The sequence below is a fragment of the Anolis sagrei genome, chromosome 1 (genome assembly GCF_037176765.1).
Source record: "Anolis sagrei isolate rAnoSag1 chromosome 1, rAnoSag1.mat, whole genome shotgun sequence".
Taxonomy (NCBI): domain Eukaryota; kingdom Metazoa; phylum Chordata; class Lepidosauria; order Squamata; family Dactyloidae; genus Anolis; species Anolis sagrei.
The window spans coordinates 250181628-250204230 of NC_090021.1; the positions used below are offsets into that span (position 1 = coordinate 250181628).

A 22603-nucleotide genomic window follows, 5' to 3' on the forward strand; every position below is an offset into this window, starting at 1 on the left:
GTTTACAGTAAAATATTTTTAAACCATTTAAAATTGAAAACAATAAGATGACCTATACTAGAGCTTTCCAAAAATTTCATGTTGGTGACACACATTTTAGACATACATCATTTCACGGCACAGTAATTCAGTTTTGGTAGCAAACTGGAGGTTAATCCAACCCCTTATAAGTGATACAGACACATACATAACTTGTAATAACAAAATGTGTGGAGACACAAAATATCCCATAAAAACCTTCATTTATATGTTTTTAAAATATTTGATTTGTAAGATAATAACATACATTTCCAATATTTTTGTCATTTCTTGTTACATTACCGAGACATACCAACATACTGTAGCCGACATACTAACATGCTGTGACACACAGATTGGAAAACTTATATAAACATTCAAAAAGTATCCAAAACAGTTTAATTATTTTAAAAGTTGAATAATTAAAAAATTATAACAGATTTGAATGAAAAAAAATACACCCTAAAAACTTTAATAAAAATCTCAGTTTTAACACTGAAATTAAACCCCAATTGGACTTCCAATAGAAAGTCATTCCACAAGAGATATGTTAACAGTGTCCTCAAACAATTTATTGCTCTGGCTGCTGGATCATAGAGGCGACACGTATAGTACTCAGACTGGCATATAGAGGAAGAAGGAGTTCTTTAAATATTGAGATCCCAAGCTATTTAAAAATTTAAATGTTTTTACCAGGACCCTGAGGGCCCTTCCAGACAGGCCCTATATTCCAGGATCTAACCCCAGATTTTCTGTTTATCCCAGATTATTTGGCAGTACAGACGTATAATCCAGTTTAATCCAGAAAACCTGGGATCAGATCCTGGGATATAGGGCCCTGAGTTCTGGAAGCATGGCAAACAAGGAAATTCTTTTAAGATTAGTATTGTATTCTGCCTGCATAATATTCTGGTCAGCAGACTAATTGCTACATTTCCAAGTTGTATTCAGTGCAGGCCCATGCAGAATGCACTGCATTGCCGATTCTCAAACCAGTGCTGCCAGGTTACTCCTATTCAGAAAAGCTAGATCATTCAAGCATGGTCCCAGAAACTCCAAGTTCTAGTGACTACTCTGGCTGCCAGTAACAAAGTTGTATCTCAGAACACTCCAAATAAAAATGGTGAGACATTAGAGTGAATAACAACAAATCTTTAAAAATCCAGTCAGAGGTAAGTTTTATCAAGTCCAATTAGGCTTACTCCCAGGTAAGTATAGGACTGCATCTTGGAAGCTATTCAAATTACAGTGATTAGGCTATTCATCACTAAACCCCCAGCAGAACTCATCAGGAAGCAATAAAGTTCTCATCAGGAAACAATAAAAATGTTGCTAGGAAAATGTGTTGAAAGGAACTTAGTTATGCCAAATATTACGGGAATATCTCTACCAAGTGGAAATACAGTCCTTGACAATATAGTGTAAAAAAAAAAGAGGAAGCGAGGGAGGGAGAAGGAAAAAAAGGAATGCAGTACCATCTTTAAGACTTTTGATTGTACCTTTTAGAAAATTCCAATGATATGGATTCCTGGGACTTGTACTTTTACAAGGCTTTTAGCTAAGACTGCTGGTGCCTGACTAAACTACAACTCTCATGATTCCATAGCATTAAGCCATGGTAGTAACCAGTGTCAAATTGCATGAATTCTTTAGTGCAGATGTGTCCTAAATCAGGTTGTATCCTCTCATCAGTTTTACAACTGAGTTTTCTCTAAATATTTTTGTCAGGTGTCTTCAATCTAGAGTTTACTGAAGCAAGTTTCATACAGCCCCTCCTGCCAGGAACGAAGGAAGCTTCCGATTGAAAACAACGGCCTTTTGATGTGAATCTTCTGTAAACAGTCAAAATGTATTTACTTTTAAAAAAAAAAAAACACCCTGCATTTCAGTTTTCAATGAAATCCAGTTTTGAGAGTGCTCTGGTTCCAACCTAGTTAGATAAGCAGACATTCCCTGCATATAGGAATATTTGTTAATCATTTATCTACTTATTAGCAGTGTTGGAATTTTGAAAACATATTTAAGACACACTGACCTGATAGTAAGGTTTATGCCAGTGAGTTAAATCCCAGTCCCAAAGAATCATCTGTAAAAAAACAAAAATAAATTGTAAGTATATAATAATTTACTGTGACTACATATCACATTTTACCATCTTCTTAAATTTTCTCAACATAACATGAGCTGTAAAATATGTGTGTGTGTGAATAATATCTATCTATATATATGGCTGGATGGCTCTTTGTCAGAAGGGCTTTGATTATGTTTTCTTGCCCTGGTGAAGGGAGTTGGACTGGATGGCCTTAAGGCAGCATTTCTCAACCTGGGGGTTGGGACCCCTGGGGGGAGTCACAAGGGGTTGCCAAAGACCATAAGAAAACACAGTATTTTCTGTTGGTCATGAGGGTTCTTTGTGGGAAGTTTGGCCCAATTCTATCGTTGGTGGGGTCCAGAATGCTCTTTGATTGTAGGTGAACTATAAATCCCAGTAACTACAACTCCCAAATGTCAAGGTATATTTCACCCAAGCTCCATCTGCGTTCATATTTGGGCATATTGAGTATTCGTGCCAAACTCCATCTGTGTTCATATTTGGGCATGTTGAGTATTTGTGCCAAGTTTGGTCTAGATGTTGTCAACATTGAGCTAAGGGGACCCCATTTGGGATCAGGGACCACATTTTAGAAGCCGTGCTTTAGAGATATTCTTTGAATATGACAATATTCCACAAGGTGGCACTTGATCATTATATGTCCTACCGAGAAAGTAATATGAATAAAAATTTTCTGTAATATGAACAGAAAATTCTAATTGAACCATATGGGGAAAAAGTTTAGCAACTCTGTCTAAAATAATTTATTTAGGTTGAATCTAAGCCAAATTTGAAGCAGACAGGTTTACAATCTGCAGCTGTGGTCTAAATGATGTCACTATCTGGAACTGATCAAGGAAACTTTCAACAAAGACCGGAGCATCCATGAGTTATCAGAGATCACCTAGAGTTCTTACTGAGCTACAGGCAAGTCTTTTCCTGTGCATTCAGATGAAAGCAGAAAAATAGCTTCAGCCACTAACTATGTAACCAAAGTAGATAGAAAGTTTTCAATATGTAATCATATTGTGGCCAAGTCAGAACTAGAGGGGCTGCTTGCAGGCACTTGTACTAGTTGCTGGTCAGAACTGAACAAGTCTTCTGGAGGTCTAACCTGAATAGTGACATCAAACATATATATGCACTTTGTAATTGAGGTGATATTTACAAGAGATAAAGCTTGGCTTTTCAGAACATCAGCTTTGTAGAATGCTAATACTCCCAGATTTAAGAAGTTTCAAAGTTTTAGATTTTTAAACTTAGAATTTTGTGTGCTGCATTGATTTGAAATTATTTGTTCTTGCTGTTTAATAAATCTACGCCTGAGCACAGTAAGTAAATATTTCTATGGCAACCCAGAACAGAAATAGGTAAACAGAGATACAAACACCATAGCAACTTGATTCAAAAACCAAATCTGTAAGACATCTTTTTAAAAACACTTTTGACAAGAGAAAGAAAAATGCACTATTTCTACAACAAGAAACCCATTTTTCTTATACATATTTTAAAGAATTCCTACCATCTTTTCAAAAGGAAAACACAGTGCTAGCAAGATAACTATCGCCAGCACCGTATTATTCCTTCTCCTCTGAGAAACATGGTGCTGGAGAAAGGACTCTTACCAGCTCCGTGTTTCTCCTTCTCCTTGGAGGCTTGGGAAAGTGGGCCACCTTCCCTAGACTCAGAGACGAAGAGGGGAAGAAACACAGCACTGGCTAGACAGATATTGCCAGTACCATGTTATTCCTTCTCCTCTGAGCTTTGGACAGGCCCAGGTGAGTCTTTCTCAGACTTTGAGGAGAAGCTGGGGAGAAACACAGCACTGGAGAAAGGGATCGCACCAGCTCTGTGTGTCTCTTTGTTCTCTAAGGCTTGGGAAGGCAGATTGCTTTCCCCAGACTCAAAGGAGAAGTGGGGGAGAAACACGGTGCTTATTACTTCTCCTCTAAGCCTTGGGAAGGTGAGTCTTGCCTGGACTCAGAGGAAAACTGGGGGGAGAAACAAAGCACTGGAGAAAGGGTTCTCACCAGCTCCGTGTTTCTCCTCCTTGGAGGCTTTGAAAGGCACAGGTGATTTTCCCAGACTCAGGGGAGAAACGAGGGGAGAAACACGGCACTGCCAAGAACACTCTTGCGAGCACCATGTGTCTCCTCCTCCCACCTCACCACCTCCTGCCCCAACCCCGCCCTCTCCCTCTTCAACCCTACCCTCTTCCTCCAGAATCCTACCCTTTTCCAGCCCAGCCTTGCCTTTTCCAACCCCAGTCCTAGCCCCTTCTGGCCCCACCTGCACTCCCTCCCAGCCCAACCCTTGCAGCCAGGCTCAGAAGGTGGTCCCTGGGCAAGAAAGTTGGCCCATACCTGCTCTATATCCACAAAGTCATGCAAAACACATGCTTTCCTTCCCTTTCGAATATGTGGACTGCTCCAGCACATGCGCATTTTTTAAAAAGCCTGAAACCGCTGATCAGGATATCAAAACGTGGAGCCAAGGACACACAGGTGGCTCAAGGAGAGCACAAGTGGAAAGTAATTAGACCTTTCTGAAACAGCTTGAATTAACAATTGAGTGACGAGAGATAAGAAATCTGTATTTACATTAAAACATTTGCTTTATGCATATGAGGTCCAGCGCATAATGGGGTGAATTTCTTTAAAAATAAAACTTCCGCTGGAGGACCATGTCCCAGGACTGACAGGTCTATGTGTAGACCTACTGTCATGTCTCGGAATTGTTTGCCCCAGATTTAAAGTACACATTTTGGCACTGTCTGGAAATGCCCTAATTCTAGCTTCTGATTGCAAAACTAGCACTATACATAAACTTATAAAGAGAACTTGCTGCTATAATTACTGAATTACAGATTTAAAATTAGTTTTAAACGTCTATTACAAGAAAAATAGCAATGCTCAATTCCTTTTATTTTTAATTGGAGTGGAGCAGGTCATCAGCCCCTAAGGCTTTGGTCAAAACAAAACAGTTTATGCCAATGAAGATTAAAAAATTGGAAATGTACCCACTCTGACTCAAATAAAGTGTTACCCAAGAAAAAATGTTAATAAGTCACCCAGCTATATAACTTACACAAACATTTTAGGTTTCGAATTCCAAATCTGGATCTGAATATTATTGAAGTCACTCTAAAGGATATCAGTAAAAACAGATTAAGGTGTTATAAAACACAGCTACAAAATACCTACTAACATAATAACAAAAATTAGTCCCAAAAGAAAATGAGTTATTGCTCAAATAAAACTAACCTGAAGGCCTTGAATAGTTTTAAAAAGACATACTGTACAGTAGTTCAATGAATGCAAAATTAATCAACCAGGACTTTCAGATGTTTTTAATGAAATTAAAGCATAAAAACGTTGAGATCTTGCAAATTTTATTAATTTTGGAATGTATCTTTACGAAATAGTTACAGCTTTGTGTAATTCATGTTATTTTACCAGAAAAAGAAAGTTAAGCATGGACTCACCCATTTGATCATATTCAAACTGGAAATCAGTTATGGTATTCTTAAGTTACTGGCAAAATATTTTTTTCCAAATTCTTTGTCAGATACAGGAAGAATATTGGTTACATTTTATTTTTAAAAGCGCATCAACTAAAGTCCCATCTTTACTGCCCTATATATAGTATAACTGCATTGAACTGTGTTATATGGCAGTGTACTCATAAAATGCAATTCAATGCAGTTAAACTACACTATGAAAATGCATTATAGAGAAGTGTAGATGGGGCCTAAGAGTTAATCCCAATTCCAATAGATCCAATCTATATATATAAATCTGTTAGGTTGGTTCAACCGGACAGCAAAACTCACAAACCCCCCAACGAAACTCAACCAAAATTCCCATGCCCATAACACAACCCACAAGGTCCAAACATATCTACTCAAAATGAAAAACAACACAACAACACACTCACAAAACGGCAAAACAACAAAACTCAAAAAAACCCAACGAAACTTAACCAAAATTCCCATGCCCATAACACAACCCACAAGGTCCAAACATATCTACTCAAAATGAAAAACAACACAACAACACACTCACAAAACGCCAAAACAACAAAACTAAAAAAAAACCAACGAAACTTAACCAAAATTCCCATGCTCATAACACAACCCACAAGGTACAAACATATCTACTCAAAATGAAAAACAACACAACAACACACTCACAAAACGGCAAAACAACTGAGCACGTGCATTGTGCCCAGCCGCAAGTTCCCTGGCGCGCGCACACAGTCTTCCGGCCAACGTTCCCTCTGCGGAAGCCATGCCCATTCCAAGCCCCGCCGCGCCGCTTCCTACACACACACACCCCCTGCCGCACGCACACACACAACCCCACGCTCCATCACTCCCCCCACCGACGCACACACACACACAACCCCACTCCCCCCACCGCCGCACGCACACACGCAACCCCACGCTCCATCACTCCCCCCACCGCCGCACACACACACGCAACCCCACTCCCCCCGCCGCTGCACACACACACACAACCCCACGCTCCATCACTCCCCCCGCCGCCGCACACACACACAGCCCCACGCTCCATCACTCCCCTGCCCCAATCTTACCTCCTTTTACTTCACGCCACCTCCAAACCCCACCCCGCCCCTTCCCGCCCTGTCAAAATCCAGGAAAGAAGGGAAGGAAGGAAAGAAGGAAGAAAGAGAAAGGGAGGTAAAGAAAAAGGGGGAAGGAAGGAAAGTTAGAGAAAGAAGGAAGAAGAAAAGGAAAGAAAAGGAAAGATGGAAGGAAAGAAAAGAGAGACAGCAGAAGAGAAAGAAAAAAGGGGAAGGAAGGAAAGAGGTAGAGAAGGAAGAAATGAGAGACAGAGGGATGGAAAGAAAAAGGGGTAAGGAAGGAAGGAGAGAAGGAAAGGAAAAAGGGAATGAAGGAAGGAAAGAGGGAGTGAAGGAAGGGTGAAGATGTAGAGAAAGAGGGAGGGAAGGAAAGAAGGAAAGAGAGAAGGAAGAAAAGAGACCAGAAGAGAAAGAAAAAGGGGGAAGGAAGGAAGGAAGGAGAGAAGAAAAAAGGGAATGAAGGAAGGAAAGAGGGAGTGAAGGAAGGGGGAAGATATAGAGAAAGAGGGAGGGAAGGAAAGTAGGAAAGAGAGAAGGAAGAAAAGAGACTAGAAGAGAAAGAAAAAGGGGGAAGGAAAGAGATAGAGAAGGAAGAGGAGAAGGAAAGATGGGAGGGAAGGAAGGAAGGAAGGAGGGAGGGAAAGAAGGAGAGAAAGAGGGAAGGTTGGCCATAGCAACACGTGGCGGGTAAAGGTTGTTATTTCTATTATTATGATTATGCTATTATTCCTATTAGACCCTGGAGGAATGGGAGAGGTGTCAGGTCCCAGAGGCAATGCATTGCATTATTGTTATTGTTATGATGGTGGTGAAAGAAAAGGAAATAAAAAGTGAAAGAAGGAAGCAAACAGGGAGGGAAGAAAGGCAAAGGAAGAAAGGGGGAGGGAATGAAGGAAAGAGAGAAGGATGAAACCAAGTAGTGAAAGAAGGAAAGAAAGAAAGAGGTAGAGAAGGAAGAAAGGAGAGAAAGGGGTAGGAAAAGGGGGAAGGAATAGGTAGGTACCTCTCTTTCATAATAGTCCAGATATCTACCTCAACTTTGATAAGTTTTACTATAGGCCACAGCAACGCGTGGCAGGGCACAGCTAGTGAATCAATAAAATCTAAGTGAGGGGTTACCAAGCTTCAACTGATTTAACTAAATCTACTCTAACTGGAACGAATAATAGGCTTTATGCCTCAACACTAATTATGCCCTATTTCAATTTGAATTTATCTCATTTCTAATATATTTAACAGCAAACTAGTAAAGAAATAACTTAAACTCAGGAAAGCAAGTTTAATGAAAAATAAAGTTCCAAAGTCTAACAGAGTGAAGAATTAGGCTCTTTCACTAAAATGTGTTGCAATAAACAAACAGAATGGAAGTTAAACAGCATGGTCCTCATATAGTCAAATTGAGAGCACAATGACTAAAGACAGCAGAATTGAACTGGACTCAAAACAGTAATTTTCCAAATCCTTTTTTTACCAACACATGCACACTAGTGTTTTCTAATATGTATTTTATAGAGATAAGTTTTGGTGTGTAGTTTTTATAGAGGTACATTCTAATATCTATATTTGTAGTGCTTTTGCAGTTTTGTGTTTTTTAATTGTTCTGTAACCTGCCTTGAGCCGTGAGGAGAGGTGGGTAAGAAATAAAATTACTACTATTACTACTACTACTATTATTATTGCATATGCAGGCAGCACAAAATGATCAAAGAAAATTGCAGGTCTGTGCACACCTTATACATTATGCTGCAGATCTTTTCTCATGTCATGCAAAATCTTCTTTAACTCATGCTGAAGGAGAATTGGAGGGGGAAAAAATATCACTTCTACCAGGGGATAACTCAGCCAAGCCCTCCTCTTCCCCAATTAATGTAATTTATCAGCTTTGCATATCAGAGATTTCCAGAAATCATCAAGAATTGCTTGGGATTCTCTCAATTGCTTTAGAACTCTGCAAGAACACAGATAGTTATATAGTCAGTGGATTGATTTTAATATTAATTGCAGCATCTGCTGAAAAATATGGTTATTTACAAGTTTAAATTTTAGAATTCACACTTTGTGACCAGTATACTTTTAACTGTATATCTTTTTCGGAGTTGTCCTTTTTTTTTTCATTCTTGGGACACAACATGCGTGATGTGCTTGGCATGTTAAAAGTAGCACATTACACTGTTTTTCTTATGTTTCTTTAGATGCTCCCATCCCTCTTCTCCGGGTTTCTGTATTGCTTCATAATCAATGTGTTTGAATGCTGATTCCCATACAATCTGCACTATGCGTTACTGACAAGTCTCATTTCCTGATGGGATGTGTGCCTAACATGAAGTGGCCCCTTGTGTCTTAAATCTGGTGTTCTATGGTGTAGGGGACAATACTAACTGGTTAACAATTCTCTGGAGACTAACAAATCTATTGTGACAGAAGCTTTCACAGACATGCCAAAGTTCAGAGCACAATATGCAGTTCTTATGTTTTTTCAATATCTCAGTGCTTTCACAAAATAATTGTTTTTGAAACTTTAATTCTTACGTCTATTTCCAGGTTAGTTAAGTTTTGTTATTAATTTCTTCATACATTGCTAATATTTCTGTCAACCAAACATTCCGAGCTGATATTTTGAGAGGATTTTAGACTTTGTTGCAGAGTGCTGGATTCAACTGCTTGATCAGGTGACTCTAATCAGCTCTAGCTGAATCAGGAGACCATTTGGACAATAAAGCTTAAAGTATCAAAAGTCTCTCTCAAACAAGTTGTGAACTAGATCCGAGGTTTTAGTAGTCAACCATATAATTGAGAATTTATGTTCCATACTGGTTCAAAAATATGGGAATTAATGACTATATATTTTAGTCAACAAATTTCCTATTGAAAGCAAGTACAAATTACTGCATTTTGAAGAAGAGTAAGAACACCATCCTGAGCCCTAAAAATTAAATCATAACTTTCTTGTAGAAAGCTCTAGATTTTTTCACACATCACAGCATCTAAGTTTTTTTTTCCAAAAATGTGAAGTATAATTATGGCAAAATTGTTCGAAGATCCAGATATTATATGTCTGTGGTAACTGCTCTATTCTTCAGGCAAATATCCCTTTCAACTTTGCGTATGTCCACAAATTCTACTTTTAGATATTACTGCTCCTTCTCTTTTTCCTACAGTTTGAAGGTTCCCTATAAGAACCTGCTTTCCAAAAAAAGGGGTGAATGTCAGAGTAAGCAGGCTGCAGAACTGCCATTTTTAAACAGAAGGGAGAGGTTGCTGAATTTGGGTGAGTTTGTATTAGAACGGCTGCTTTGTTTGTGTATATGTCATATGGTATGTAAGAATATATATCTGTATGATATATAAAAGGGTCTTCAAAATTTTCTGCAGTTAGAAACGGTGATGGTGGGATTAGTTGTAATTAGTTGTGTCTAAGAGAGTTATGTCACCAGTCTGTCCAGCAAGCCAGCTGCCCTTATAGATTAGTACAAGAGTTATCACACAGTGATGAAGATGGCTGTGAAACTTATAAATTGCACCAAAGAGGAACATTATTATATCATATGCTTTTTGTGGGCAGAAGGTGTGCCAGAAGAACAAATTCATCTCTGCATGCATGCTCAGTATGAGGATAAAGTTCTCTCACACAGAGTCATCTATGAGTGGATTGAAATGTTAAAAAATGGCTGTATTAGAGACTGTGGCTGGGCACAGCAAATGAGAGCAAAGAAGTGGAAAATAAGAGTCCCCATGGCCATGATGTGGTTTCCTTTCTTAGGGGAGTACTTGTTTACCTTCTGGCCAACTATGTTTTGGCATTTTTAAAAATGTGTTTCAGGGCTGACAAACACTCTGCATTTTCCAGTCCTAGTTTTGAGCCCTGCATGGGATATATGGTACTTACGACTTATACGGCTTATTTCAGACTTTCTGGTGAGGTTTTTAACTCACTATTTCAGACTTGATGCATGCAGTAGTATGCACTGGGATGCATGTTTTGTCAACATCCCACCCTCAAGCGAGCTTCAAATTGAATTATAGTGTCTGTGTAGAACTGCCTTCATTCTTTACTGATCCCTCCAATATGACAGATTAAATTTAAAATGATCTATCTAATCTGCTCAATGTTCCTAAACACATGTTGATAGAGGGGTGTTCACTTGAAAAGCTCTTCATTACTGGATGGTTTGAAAGATAATATTTTTTACAATTACCAGATATAAACATACCATTTTCAACAGACTGACCAGATTTCAACCATGCTGAAGTAAACATCAATAATTTACTTTGGTTTTTGATCATCTCTGGCTGAATTAATTTGTCATATCATATTCATTTTATTAAAGCAGAAATATGAAGCCAATATATATGTGATAGAAAACTCTTTAAAGTATGTTTTGGGTGATACAAGGATGAAAAGCTAAAATAGACCTTTACACTGCGTCTATTGTCTAGTACTGGGTGCTATGTGGTTTCACTTTTCTAACAGTTTTATAACAATGCAGAATGTCACATATACGTAATAGGCAACAATTATTTCTATCATAAAACACATGGTATCAGCAATTCTGTGAATTCTTCCAAATGACTGCTTCTTTTTTACATGTTTAGGGAGAAGTAAATGAGTCATAAACCCTATCTTTCTTGACTTGCATCAGAAGATATCTCCAGCTGGGACAGCTATCAGTGCTGTAATTACTTAGACTTTTCAAAAGGTTCTATACTACTGATTAATACTCTGATACAACCTCATTAATAGGGCTGTAGAATTTTTATTTATTTATTTATTTGGTATGCTTGTATACCGCTAATATCTCAGCCTGTGCGGCGACTCATTGCGGTTTACAACATGTTAAAATATACAATGTTAAAAAATACAATTCACTTGAGCATATAAAAATTAAAATTAAGAATACATACAAAAAACATACGCAGTATTGGGCCACCAATACAGATCGGGACATCTCATAGTTAAAATCGTCATCCAATTCGTTGTCTTGATTGCTAATCCATGGTCAGATAGAACATCACGACAAAGGTCAATTGAAGACTTGCTCAAACATCCAGGTTTTTAGTTTTTTCCTAAATGCCATTAGCGAGGTCGCTGATCTTAATTCAGTAGGGAGGGCATTCCAAAGCCGGGGGGCCACCGCAGAAAAGGCCCTATCTCTCGTTCCCACGAGCCGCACCTGTGAAGCAGGTGGGATAGAGAGAAGGGCTTCTCCTGAAGATCTAAGGGTCCTGGTGGGCTGATAGGCCGAGATACGTTCGGATAGGTATGTAGGGCCAGAACCGTTTAGGGCTTTAAAGGTCAAAACCAGCACTTTGAATTGGGCTCGGTAGCTAATCGGTAGCCAGTGAAGCTGGTACAGCAGAGGAGTTGTGTGCTCCCTGCGCCCAGCCCCTGTTAATACCATGGCTGCCGCCCGTTGGACTAGTTGGAGCTTCCGGGCCGTCTTCAAAGGCAACCCCACGTAGAGAGCGTTGCAGTAATCAAGACGGGATGTAACCAGAGCGTGGACTACCGTGGCCAAGTCAGACTTCCCAAGGTACGGTCGCAGTTGGCGCACGAGTCTTAACTGTGCGAATGCTCCCCTGGTCACCGCTGAAACCTGGGGCTCCAGGCTCAGCGATGAGTCCAGGATCACACCCAAACTGCGAACCTGTGTCTTCAGGGGGAGTGCGACCCCGTCTAACACAGGCTGTAACCCTATACCCTGTTCGGCCTTGCGACTGACCAGGAGCACCTCTGTCTTGTCTGGATTCAATTTCAATTTGTTCGCCCCCATCCAGACCGTCACAGCGGCCAAGCACCGGTTCAGGACCTCGACAGCCTCCTTAGTAGCGGGTGGGAAGGAGTGACAGAGCTGGACATCATCTGCGTACAGATGACACCGCACCCCGAAACTCCGGATGATCTCGCCCAGCGGCTTCATGTAGATGTTGAACAACATGGGAGACAGTATTGAACCCTGAGGAACCCCACAAAACAAAGGTTGTGGGGTAGAACAGGAATCCCCCAGTGACACCTTCTGAGACCGACCCACGAGGAATGACCGGAGCCACTGCAGAGCAGTACCTCCGAGACCCATTCCCGCGAGGCGTCCCAGAAGGATACCGTGGTCGACGGTATCGAAGGCCGCTGAGAGGTCGAGTAGCACCAACAGGGACACACTCCCCCTGTCGAGCTCCCGACGGAGATCATCCACTAAGGCGACCAAGGCTGTCTCGGTACCATGTCCCGGCCTAAAGCCAGACTGTGCCGGATCTAGATAATCCGTGTCTACCAAGAATGCCTGGAGTTGTGAGGCCACCACACGTTCCATGACTTTGCCCAAAAAGGGAAGATTGGAAACAGGCCGATAGTTTACCAATTGAGTGGGGTCCAGTGATGGCTTCTTCAACAGCGGTTTTATTACAGCTTGCTTTAAGCTGGCTGGAAAAATGCCTTCCCGAAGGGAGGCATTAACCACCACCTTAACCCACTCGGCCAATCCCCCTCTGGCCTCCTTTAGAAGCCAGGATGGGCAGGGGTCTAGGATGCATGTGGTAGCTCTCATTCCTCCAAGCACCTTGTCCACATCCTCGGATTGAACCAATTGAAATGAATCCATCAAAATCGGACAAGCAGATGCTCGTGTTACATCCTCAGAGACTGCCGTTAATGCGGCGTCCAGTCCAGAGCGGATCAAGGCGACTTTGTCTGCAAAGAACCGAGCAAAAGCTTCACAGCGAGCAGCCGAGTCATCAGGGCACCCATCCTGAGTGGTGGGTTTTAAAAGGCCTCTGACAACTCGGAACAGTTCAGCCGGACGGTTCTTTGCAGACGCAATAGTGGCCGCGAAGAAAGTTTTCTTAGCGGCTCTTATTGCCGCGGCATATGACCTTAAAAAGGCCACAAACCGTGTTCGGTTTGACTCGCTCGGATCCGAACGCCACACGCTCTCTAGTTCCCTCTTCTTTCGCTTCAACACCGCCAGCTCCTCAGTAAACCAAGGGGCCGGTTTAGATCGGCTACTTGAGAGGGGACGTTCTGGAGCGATCGTGTCTATTGCCCTAGTCATCTCCCCATTCCAGAGAGCGACCAGGGCATCAACAGGATCACCAACCGCGGTGGCGGGAAAATCCCCAAGAGCCGTCAGGAATCCTTCCGGATCCATAAGCCTCCTGGGGCGGACCAATTTAATAGGTCCTCCACCTCTGCGGAGGTTAGGGGGCGCAGTAAGTCTAAAGCTGACCAGGAAGTGGTCGGTCCATGGCAACGGAGAGATGGATAACTCCTCAACACCGCCACCTTCCTCCCATCCCTGACAGAAAACCAAGTCCAATGTATGTCCAGCACTGTGGGTGGGGCCAGATACTTGTTGGGACAGACCCATGGTCGCCATGGTAGACATGAAGTCCTGAGCCGCTCCCGTTAGGGCAGCCTCAGCATGGACATTGAAGTCCCCCAGCACAAGCAGCCGCTGGGACTCCAATGCCAGGTCCGAGACTACCCCCGCTAGCTCAGGTAGGGAGACTGTAGTGCAGCGAGGTGGACGGTACACTAACAGAATCCCTAATCTGTCCCGGTCACCCACCCTCAGGTGGACGCATTCAAAATTTGTTGACTGCGGGATGGGGGTCCTGGTCAGAGGAATAGAATCTCTATAGACTACTGCAACCCCGCCTCCCCGCCCTCCGGATCTCGGTTGATGCTGCACAGAGAACCCGGGTGGACAAAGCTGGGTCAGATTTACACCTCCAGCTTCGTCCAGCCAGGTCTCCGTGATGCACGCCAGATCTGCCCGCTCATCCAAGATTAAATCCTGGATGACAGTTGTTTTGCCGTTGACAGATCTGGCGTTCAACAGCACCACTTTCAATCCCGAGGGACCGCCATCCTGGTTACAATTTGAACATGTTATTATAGATTCATTAGAAAATAGGTTGCAGAAATCAGTGAAACAGCGTACAAAAATGGTACTGAGTCTACTGAAAATCAACCTCTCATTAATAAACCAAAGTGACTAGTCAAACACGATGAGAACATGTTTGGTTTATACCTTGTTAACACATTTTCAGAGTAAGCATATACAGTCTGCATTATCCCTCAGTGGCTGTATTCCTTAAAAAGGTTTATAATAATTAGAACTAAATTGCTCAAACAATCTCAATTCCTTTTAATTTTATTAAGTTCAGTGTATATGATATTTACAAACTATCAATATTTTCAAAATATAACTTATTGTCATATCTAGCACTACACTGTCAATAGATATCTATATGGATTCTTTCTATTGTGATTTTGGAAATATTTAAGAAACCATTTTCTAACATATTTTTTTTCCAAGAGCAAATACATTTTGGACCATTTTAAAGTTCCTGGTTCCATTTAATTAAAAAAATCCAGGAAGACTTGTTTCTGAATGAAATTTGGCAAACACACAAATGTATTTCTCTCCAACAAAGAACAACAATAACCCGTGTCTCTAAAACATAGCAAATCCCACTTTTTAATCAGCTTTATTTAAAGCATGCATAGTATGCTCCTCCTCCTTGATACAGTATCATTAGAATGCACCTACAGATTGCCTTGAGACTGAACACCTTTATTTTCCTCTCTAATTCTAAGCATCATACGTGCTCACTAATTCTAAGCATCATTTGTGTTCATGGAAAAATAGACAGTATGCAGATAAAATTTTACAAATTCAGAACTCTCAGTAGACATTTTGTTGCAGCCTGATTTTCTGTTATTAACTAAAATTGCTCAGCGCTGAACCTGGAGGCCCAATTATCTGCGGTGACCAGGAGGGTCTTTGCACAACTAAAACTTGTATGCTAACTGCGCCCATTCCTTGAGAAGCCAGATCTGGCCATGGTGGTACATGCCTTAGTTACATCCCATCTGGATTTTTGTAACACACTCTACATGGGGCTGCCTCTGAAGAGTGCTCGGAAACTTCAGCTGCTCCAAAGAACAGCAACCAGGTTGCTCACTGAGGCTGGCTACAGGAAACAGACAACCCCCTGTTGCAGCAGCTCCACTAGCTGCCAGTCTGTTTCTGGGCACAAGTCAAAGTGCTGGTTTTGATCTTTAAAGCCCTAGACGGTTCAGGTCCAAGCTATTTGGCTGACTGCATCTCCTTGTATGAATCTGCCTGGGCCCTGAGATCTTCAGGAGAGGCCTTTCTCTCAGTCCCACCTCCATCTCAAACTTGGTTGGTGGGAACAAGAGAATGGGCCTTCTTGGTGGTTACTCCAAACTCTGGAACTCCCTGCCCAGGGAAGCCAAAATGGACCCCTCCCTGCTGTCCATCTGGCAGCAGGCTAAAACCTTTTAATTCTGACAGGCTTTTCAAGATTAAGGTGTTTAAGGTCTAGTCGGGGGTACTGAGGTTTTTGACTGTTTTTATGGTTTTTTAACTGGGACTTTTTTTAGTGCTGTATGTGTGTAATTATATTTTAATGTTTGCATTTTTGTATATTTTAAATTGTATAGTAATGCTTTTATATCAAGCCACTTTGAGTCTCCTTTGGGGAGATAAAGCAAGGTATAAATAAATAAATAAATAAATAATATATTATCTGCAGCAAACCTTAGAACACCTTTAATAAATTACTAAGTTGTATCATGGAAATAAGATAGTGAGATTTTGATTTCAATTCAAAGTACATAACTGTGTTTCTTCAGGGAAAACTGTAATATCACAGAACCCAATATTTTCAGAGAAAATGATATATTATCAATCTTGGACAATAGATAAAAGCACTGTAGACACAAAAGAAAATTAAAACAGATTTCAGGGGAGGAACATTTTACTTAACTTGGTTTCTGGCTTCTATGATAGAATTTTATTTATAGAAATCTTTCTAATGTGATTATATCACAAAATAAAAAAGGCTCACAATTTAATTCTGAACCTTTTGGATTATGCTGTGTGAGACTGAAGATCTAAGATTAAGATGGAATGCATACCATTTGGGCTTTGTTCTACTTTATGTCTTCAAGTGACGTTTCCCATACTTCTTCAGCAGATTATTGCTGTATTTGTCTGATCAAGCATGACATCCAGGTTCACTGCAGCAAAAAGAATTTTCCACGGAAGTTCAGGAAATACATATTGTATGTGTAAGGGGAACATTTTACATAAAAGCTGCCATGCGTGCTTCTCATTTAACATTTTGAATGGTGAAAAGCAGAATAAATAGGAGTGTGGTAAATATTCCTGGAAGATCTAGTACAAGGTTCCTCAGGCTTTTCAAGCAGGGGGCCAGTTCATGATCCCTCAGACTGTTGGGGGGAGGGGTAAACTATAATTTGGGGAAAAAACATGAAAGGATTCCTATGCACAATGCACCTATCTTACCTGTAATGCAAAAAAAAAAAAAAACATGAAAGAAGAAGACAATATTTAAAGCGAAGAACAATTTTAACCAACATAAACTTACCAGTATTTCAATGGGAAGTGCAGGCCTGCTTTTGGCTGATGAGATAGTCAAGTTAATTAGGATTATTGTTGTTGTGTGCCTTCAAGCCGTTTCAGACTTAGGGTGATCCTAAGTCTAAAGTTTAGGTTGGGTAAATGAACATGGAGAGCCTCATCCAGTCCATGGGCCTTAGCTTGGGGACTCCTGATTTAGTGTGCACCATTTTCAAAGCTCACCACGTGTATAACCACATATTAGTGACCCTACATGTTGCTCCTGTTATCCATATATTGAAAAGTGAATTTTGAATGCACAAAAATCTTTAAACTTATCCTTACTCTGAAGTACCAATCCTGCTTCTGTGTAGTACAGTTCCTGCAAGATTTCATGTTGTCCATAGAACTCCCTTTAACTCTGACACATTAAGGGTTCTACACTTTGACTTTGCTAGGATTGTTCACATTTCATGACCTCTGCCCCCAATTATGTCATGGATTGTGTGGTATGAAAAAATTGATTTCCTATGAAGTTCCTTTTCAACCATGGCTTGGGTTTATAGCATTTTTTTTCACCTGCTTCTTTGGCTCTGGACATCTGAAATGATGTCTTGGGCTACTCTATAGTGCAGGTCCTTCTATGCCTGCCTTCTGTAACATCAGTATATGAGCTTTGTCATTTTGGGGCAAGATTAAGTAAAAAGCCATCTCCTTCCCTCAAAGGGAAAGGGGTTAGCTCTCATCTACACAGCTTCTATACATCATGTTTCACTGGCAAAATGGCACTGGATTTATTATTTTTTTGTATGGGCCCAAACAGTACCACAATGGCAAGATGAAATAGAGTAATTGGCATATATATTTTTTGTTTCACCTGCTTTTTTGTATATGGCAGGTAGCTGAAAACCGGAAAATACTTTACATGAATATTTCATAAAATACCTACCCTATGGGCCTTGTTGTGTAGATTCTGCAAGAAATTGAGAACCTGGAATGCTAAAATATCCCATCTACTAGAATGAGATTTTACAAATCACAGTTATCCTACCTACAGACAACAACAGAAATTACAGTTAATTTCTGCACTCTTTGCCATCACACCAAAATAAACAGGGGGGGGGGGGGGGGAGACTTATTCAGTTCTAGTCTTACTGTGGCTTCTGTAAATCTGGCAGACATCATACATTTTGGCACTTACAGACATTTAAGGTTTCACCACTTGAACCCATTTTATTTAAAACAAATATTTCTTTCTCTTCTGCGTCCCGTTACTAATGAAAAAGCCACAATGACCACTGTGGAACTTCCTTCTAAATAAAATATTTTACACTAAAAAAGTAAATATAGATTTACAAATTTTATGTCTATAGCCATTTATAATCCTTCTCAATATCAAAAATGCAACATACTATATAGGCAGATCATATGATGCTAGTCTCAAACCCAGTTCTTAATATAGTCTTTTTAAACTGCTCAGTTTCCATTTCTATAAAGTCTCAACAAGACAAAACATTTCAGTGGTTGATATAAAAACAAGCAAAAAAAAACTCCTTCTAAATTACTGTATTACAATCATCTCAAAATTTCACAATTCTAATTATAAATTATGACAAAACTGCACAGTTTTGAAAAATTATTTGTGAACATTTTCCGCAAAAGCTACATGTTAGAAATTAAATTGCAATAGTATCATTTGAAATCAGCCCTTTTTTTTTTTACAGTCAGGTTCAACTTACTACACCCTCAAAAATAAAAGCACTGTAAACTAATTGCTGGGCAGAATGACGCAAAAGTTTCCAAGACAACAGCCTGAGTATTGGAGTGCCAGTCCTAGCATTTCCTCATCTGTTTACGCTCACACCAGCAGTCTGACAGTATAGTTACTGCATCCTGCTTCACTCAAAAGACTGTGAAATGTACAGACCGCAAAGTTTAACTCTTTATTAACATTTTAATACTTCTGGAAGATTCTACAATGCCAGTATTTTATATTTTTATTTATTTTCCTTTTATGGAATATTAAATACAAAAAAAACCATTTTGCATACATTTGAAAAGTTATTTACAGGCATAAGAGAATATGAACAAGATTAGTTTTAGAAGAACAATTAGAAAAGGGATCTTGCTCCAGTGCCTCTGAAATTTAACACAAACCAGAGGCTTCAATTCTGACTTAAAAGACATACATAAAATACTTTTGGAGGGTTCTGCAACAAAAAGAAGTCAAATTTGTAAAAGTTGAATATTTATGTGAAAATAATTTTGCTGCTAAACATGACCATTTTGAAATGCAAGCTTAAAAAATGAACCTTGTATCCTGTCCATAAACTGTTATCGTCTTTAAATCATCATACTATAATTCATATCTATGTTAATGTTTTAGGCAACAAATGTTCACTATAGTCATTCTTGAACAATGGAGCTCAATTTCTTGTAGCAAAAATAACATGCTACCAATAAAACATATCTGGAAATGTTAGACAAACACTATATATTAAAAGATACTTAAAAATAAAAGACATAGCAGTGATATAATTATTAAATGTATTGCACAAGATAATGAATATAAAGATTGGTGTAAACTGAAGTGAATATTACAACAGATTATTTCATTGGCAATTTAATGATTTCCTTAACTGCATTACTAACAAAATAAGTCCCTTTATTCCTTGAACATAATGGGTCATAAATGTGATGTCCTCTTCTCAATTTATTTCTATCACAAGAACATCCAATTTTAACAAATAAAAACATATTTACATTTTAGTGAAGATATGTGTAAGCTCTTTTTCCTGCATGACAGGAATAATTAAAGAATAATTCTATAATTATCACCTATGAATCGTAGCTGTAAAGTTTTTGAGAAGCATGACAGTTAAGTAATAGGCAGGATTATGTTGTATTCATCTGTTGGTTTATTAAATGAATGCCCTGTCTTTCTCACAGAATGGGATTTTGGTTGTATTGCAGCAATCTGAGTTGTAACTCTTCCTATTTTGATAGTGATACAAAATTTGCTGATAAAAGAAAGTGGATTTATACCTGTTACCTTGCTTTTGATGACGTTTGTGTACATCTGTAACATTTTATAAAACCTATATTTTTTCAAGGTTACACTCTTTCTCTTTTATATTATTTCATGCACTGTCACGTCACGCTCACGTGCTTTACTGTTACTTATAATGTAACTAGCTGTGCCCTGCCACGCGTTGCTGTGGCCTATAGTAAAACTTATCAAAGTTGAGGTAGATATCTGGACTATTATGAAAGAGAGGTCCCTACCTATTCCTTCCCCCTTTTCCTCCCCCTTTCTCTCCTTTCTTCCTTCTCTACCTCTTTCTTTCTTTCACTACTTGGTTTCATCCTTCTCTCTTTCCTTCATTCCCTCCCCCTTTCTTCCTTTGCCTTTCTTCCCTCCCTGTTTGCTTCCTTCTTTCACTTTTTATTTCCTTTTATTTTACCACCATCATAACAATAACAATAATGCAATGCATTGCCTCTGGGACCTGACACCTCTCCCATTCCCCCAGGGTCTCATAGGAACAATAGCATAATAATAATAATAATAATAATAATAATAATAATAATAATAGAAATAACAACCTTTACCCGCCACGTGTTGCTGTGGCCAATCTTCCCTCTTTCTCTCCTTCTTTCCCTCCTTCCTTCCCTCCCATCTTTCCTTCTCCTCTTCTTTCTCTCTTTCCTTCCCTCCCCCTTTTTCTTTCTTTTGTGCTGTCTCTCTTTTCTTTCCTTCCATCTTTCCTTTTCTTTCCTTTTCTTCTTCCTTCTTTCTCTAACTTTCCTTCCTTCCCCCTTTTTCTTTACCTCCCTTTCTCTTTCGTCCTTCTTTCCTTCCTTCCTGTCTTTCCTAGATTTTGACAGGGCGGGAAGGGGCGGGGTGGGGTTTGGAGGTGGCGTGAAGTAAAAGGAGGTAAGATTGGGGCGGGGGAGTGATGGAGCGTGGGGTTGCGTGTGTGTGTGCGGCGGCGGGGGGAGTGATGGAGTGTGGGGTTGTGTGTGTGTGTGTGTGCGGCAGGGGGGTGTGCGGGAAGCGGCGCGGCGGGGCTTGGAGTGGGCATGGTTTCCGCAGAGGGAACGTTGGCCGGAAGGCCATGTGCGCGCGCCAGGGAACTTGCGGCTGGGCGCCAATGCGCATGCTCAGTTTTTTTGCCATTTTGTGAGTGTGTTGTTGTGTTTTTTTTTCATTTTGAGTAGATATGTTTGTACCTTGTGGGTTGTGTTATGGGCATGGGAATTTTGGTTAAGTTTTGTTGGGGTTTTTTTTAGTTTTGTTCTTTTGCCATTTTGTGAGTGTGTTGTTGTGTTGTTTTTCATTTTGAGTAGATATGTTTGTACCTTGTGGGTTGTGTTATGGGCACGGGAATTTTGGTTAAGTTTCGTTGGGGGATTTTTGAGTTTTGTTGTTTTGCCGTTTTGTGAGTGTGTTGTTGTGTTGTTTTTCATTTTGAGTAGATATGTTTGTACCTTGTGGGTTGTGTTATGGGCATGTGAATTTTGGTTAAGTTTCGTTGGGGTTTTTTTGAGTTTTGTTTCTCCGTTGGATGCCCCTAACAAATTTATATATATAGATACTAGGGCTGGGCGGTTTCGTTTCGTTAATTCGTAATTCGTTAATAATTCGTTAATTTTTTCAATTACAAAACGATAACGAACCATTCTGGAGCAATTATTAAAAAAAACGAATTTTCAAAAACGTTTTGTTCTCGTAGTTCTCGTAGTTATTTTTTTTTTTTTTACTAATTGAGCATTACTGGAGGTTATCTGTATCCCCAGATATTTTACCTTTATTGCAACTTCCACCCCCGTCTTTTTCCTTAATTCCTCCTTTCTTTCCCTTGACATGTTTTTAACTAAGAATTTAGTTTTATCTTTATTTATCTTTAGACCCGCTACTTCGCCGAAGTCGGTGATTGCCGCCCACCATTTCTCCCAATGACTTAGAGGCTCCTCGATAATACACATCACATCGTCGGCAAACGCTGCCACCTTATAATTGTGCGATTTCACTTTAAGGCCTTTGATCTCCTTGTTGTTTCTAATACTGTCCAGCAATACTTCCAGGGTCAGGATGAAAATTAGGGGGGACAGCGGGCAACCCTGCCTAGTTCCTCTGTTTATATTTATTGGGTTTGATGTTTGTTCATTCACAATAATGTGTGCCAGTTGTTGCGTGTAGATGGTCCTAATCCCGTTTATAAAGTGGAAGCCCGCATCCATTTCTTTTAATAGTTCTATTATGAATCCCCAATTGACCCTGTCAAATGCCTTTTCCGCGTCGAGGAACAATATTCCCGCCTCTTTTTGGTTGTGCCTATTGTAGTACTCCAGTGCGTTGAGTATTAGCCTCATATTGCTGTTTATTTTCCGTCCTGGTAGAAAACCGGTCTGGTCTTTGTGTATTCTTGCACTCAATACCTTTTTTAATCTGGCGGCTATCACGCCCGCAAATATCTTATAGTCTCCGTTAAGGAGA

The 22603-nt window shown here is 40.0% G+C and overlaps 1 protein-coding gene across 1 annotated transcript in view; it reads right to left on the reverse strand.

Annotated features, from left to right (window-relative positions):
* The window catches only part of PDE3B (phosphodiesterase 3B), a 66091-nt gene that overhangs the window by 29081 nt on the left and 14407 nt on the right, over positions 1-22603 (reverse strand). The window contains exon 2 of the mRNA XM_060767514.2: positions 2054-2104. Coding sequence (XP_060623497.2) covers positions 2054-2104 — 51 coding nt within the window. The remainder of the gene's footprint in view (positions 1-2053; positions 2105-22603) is intronic.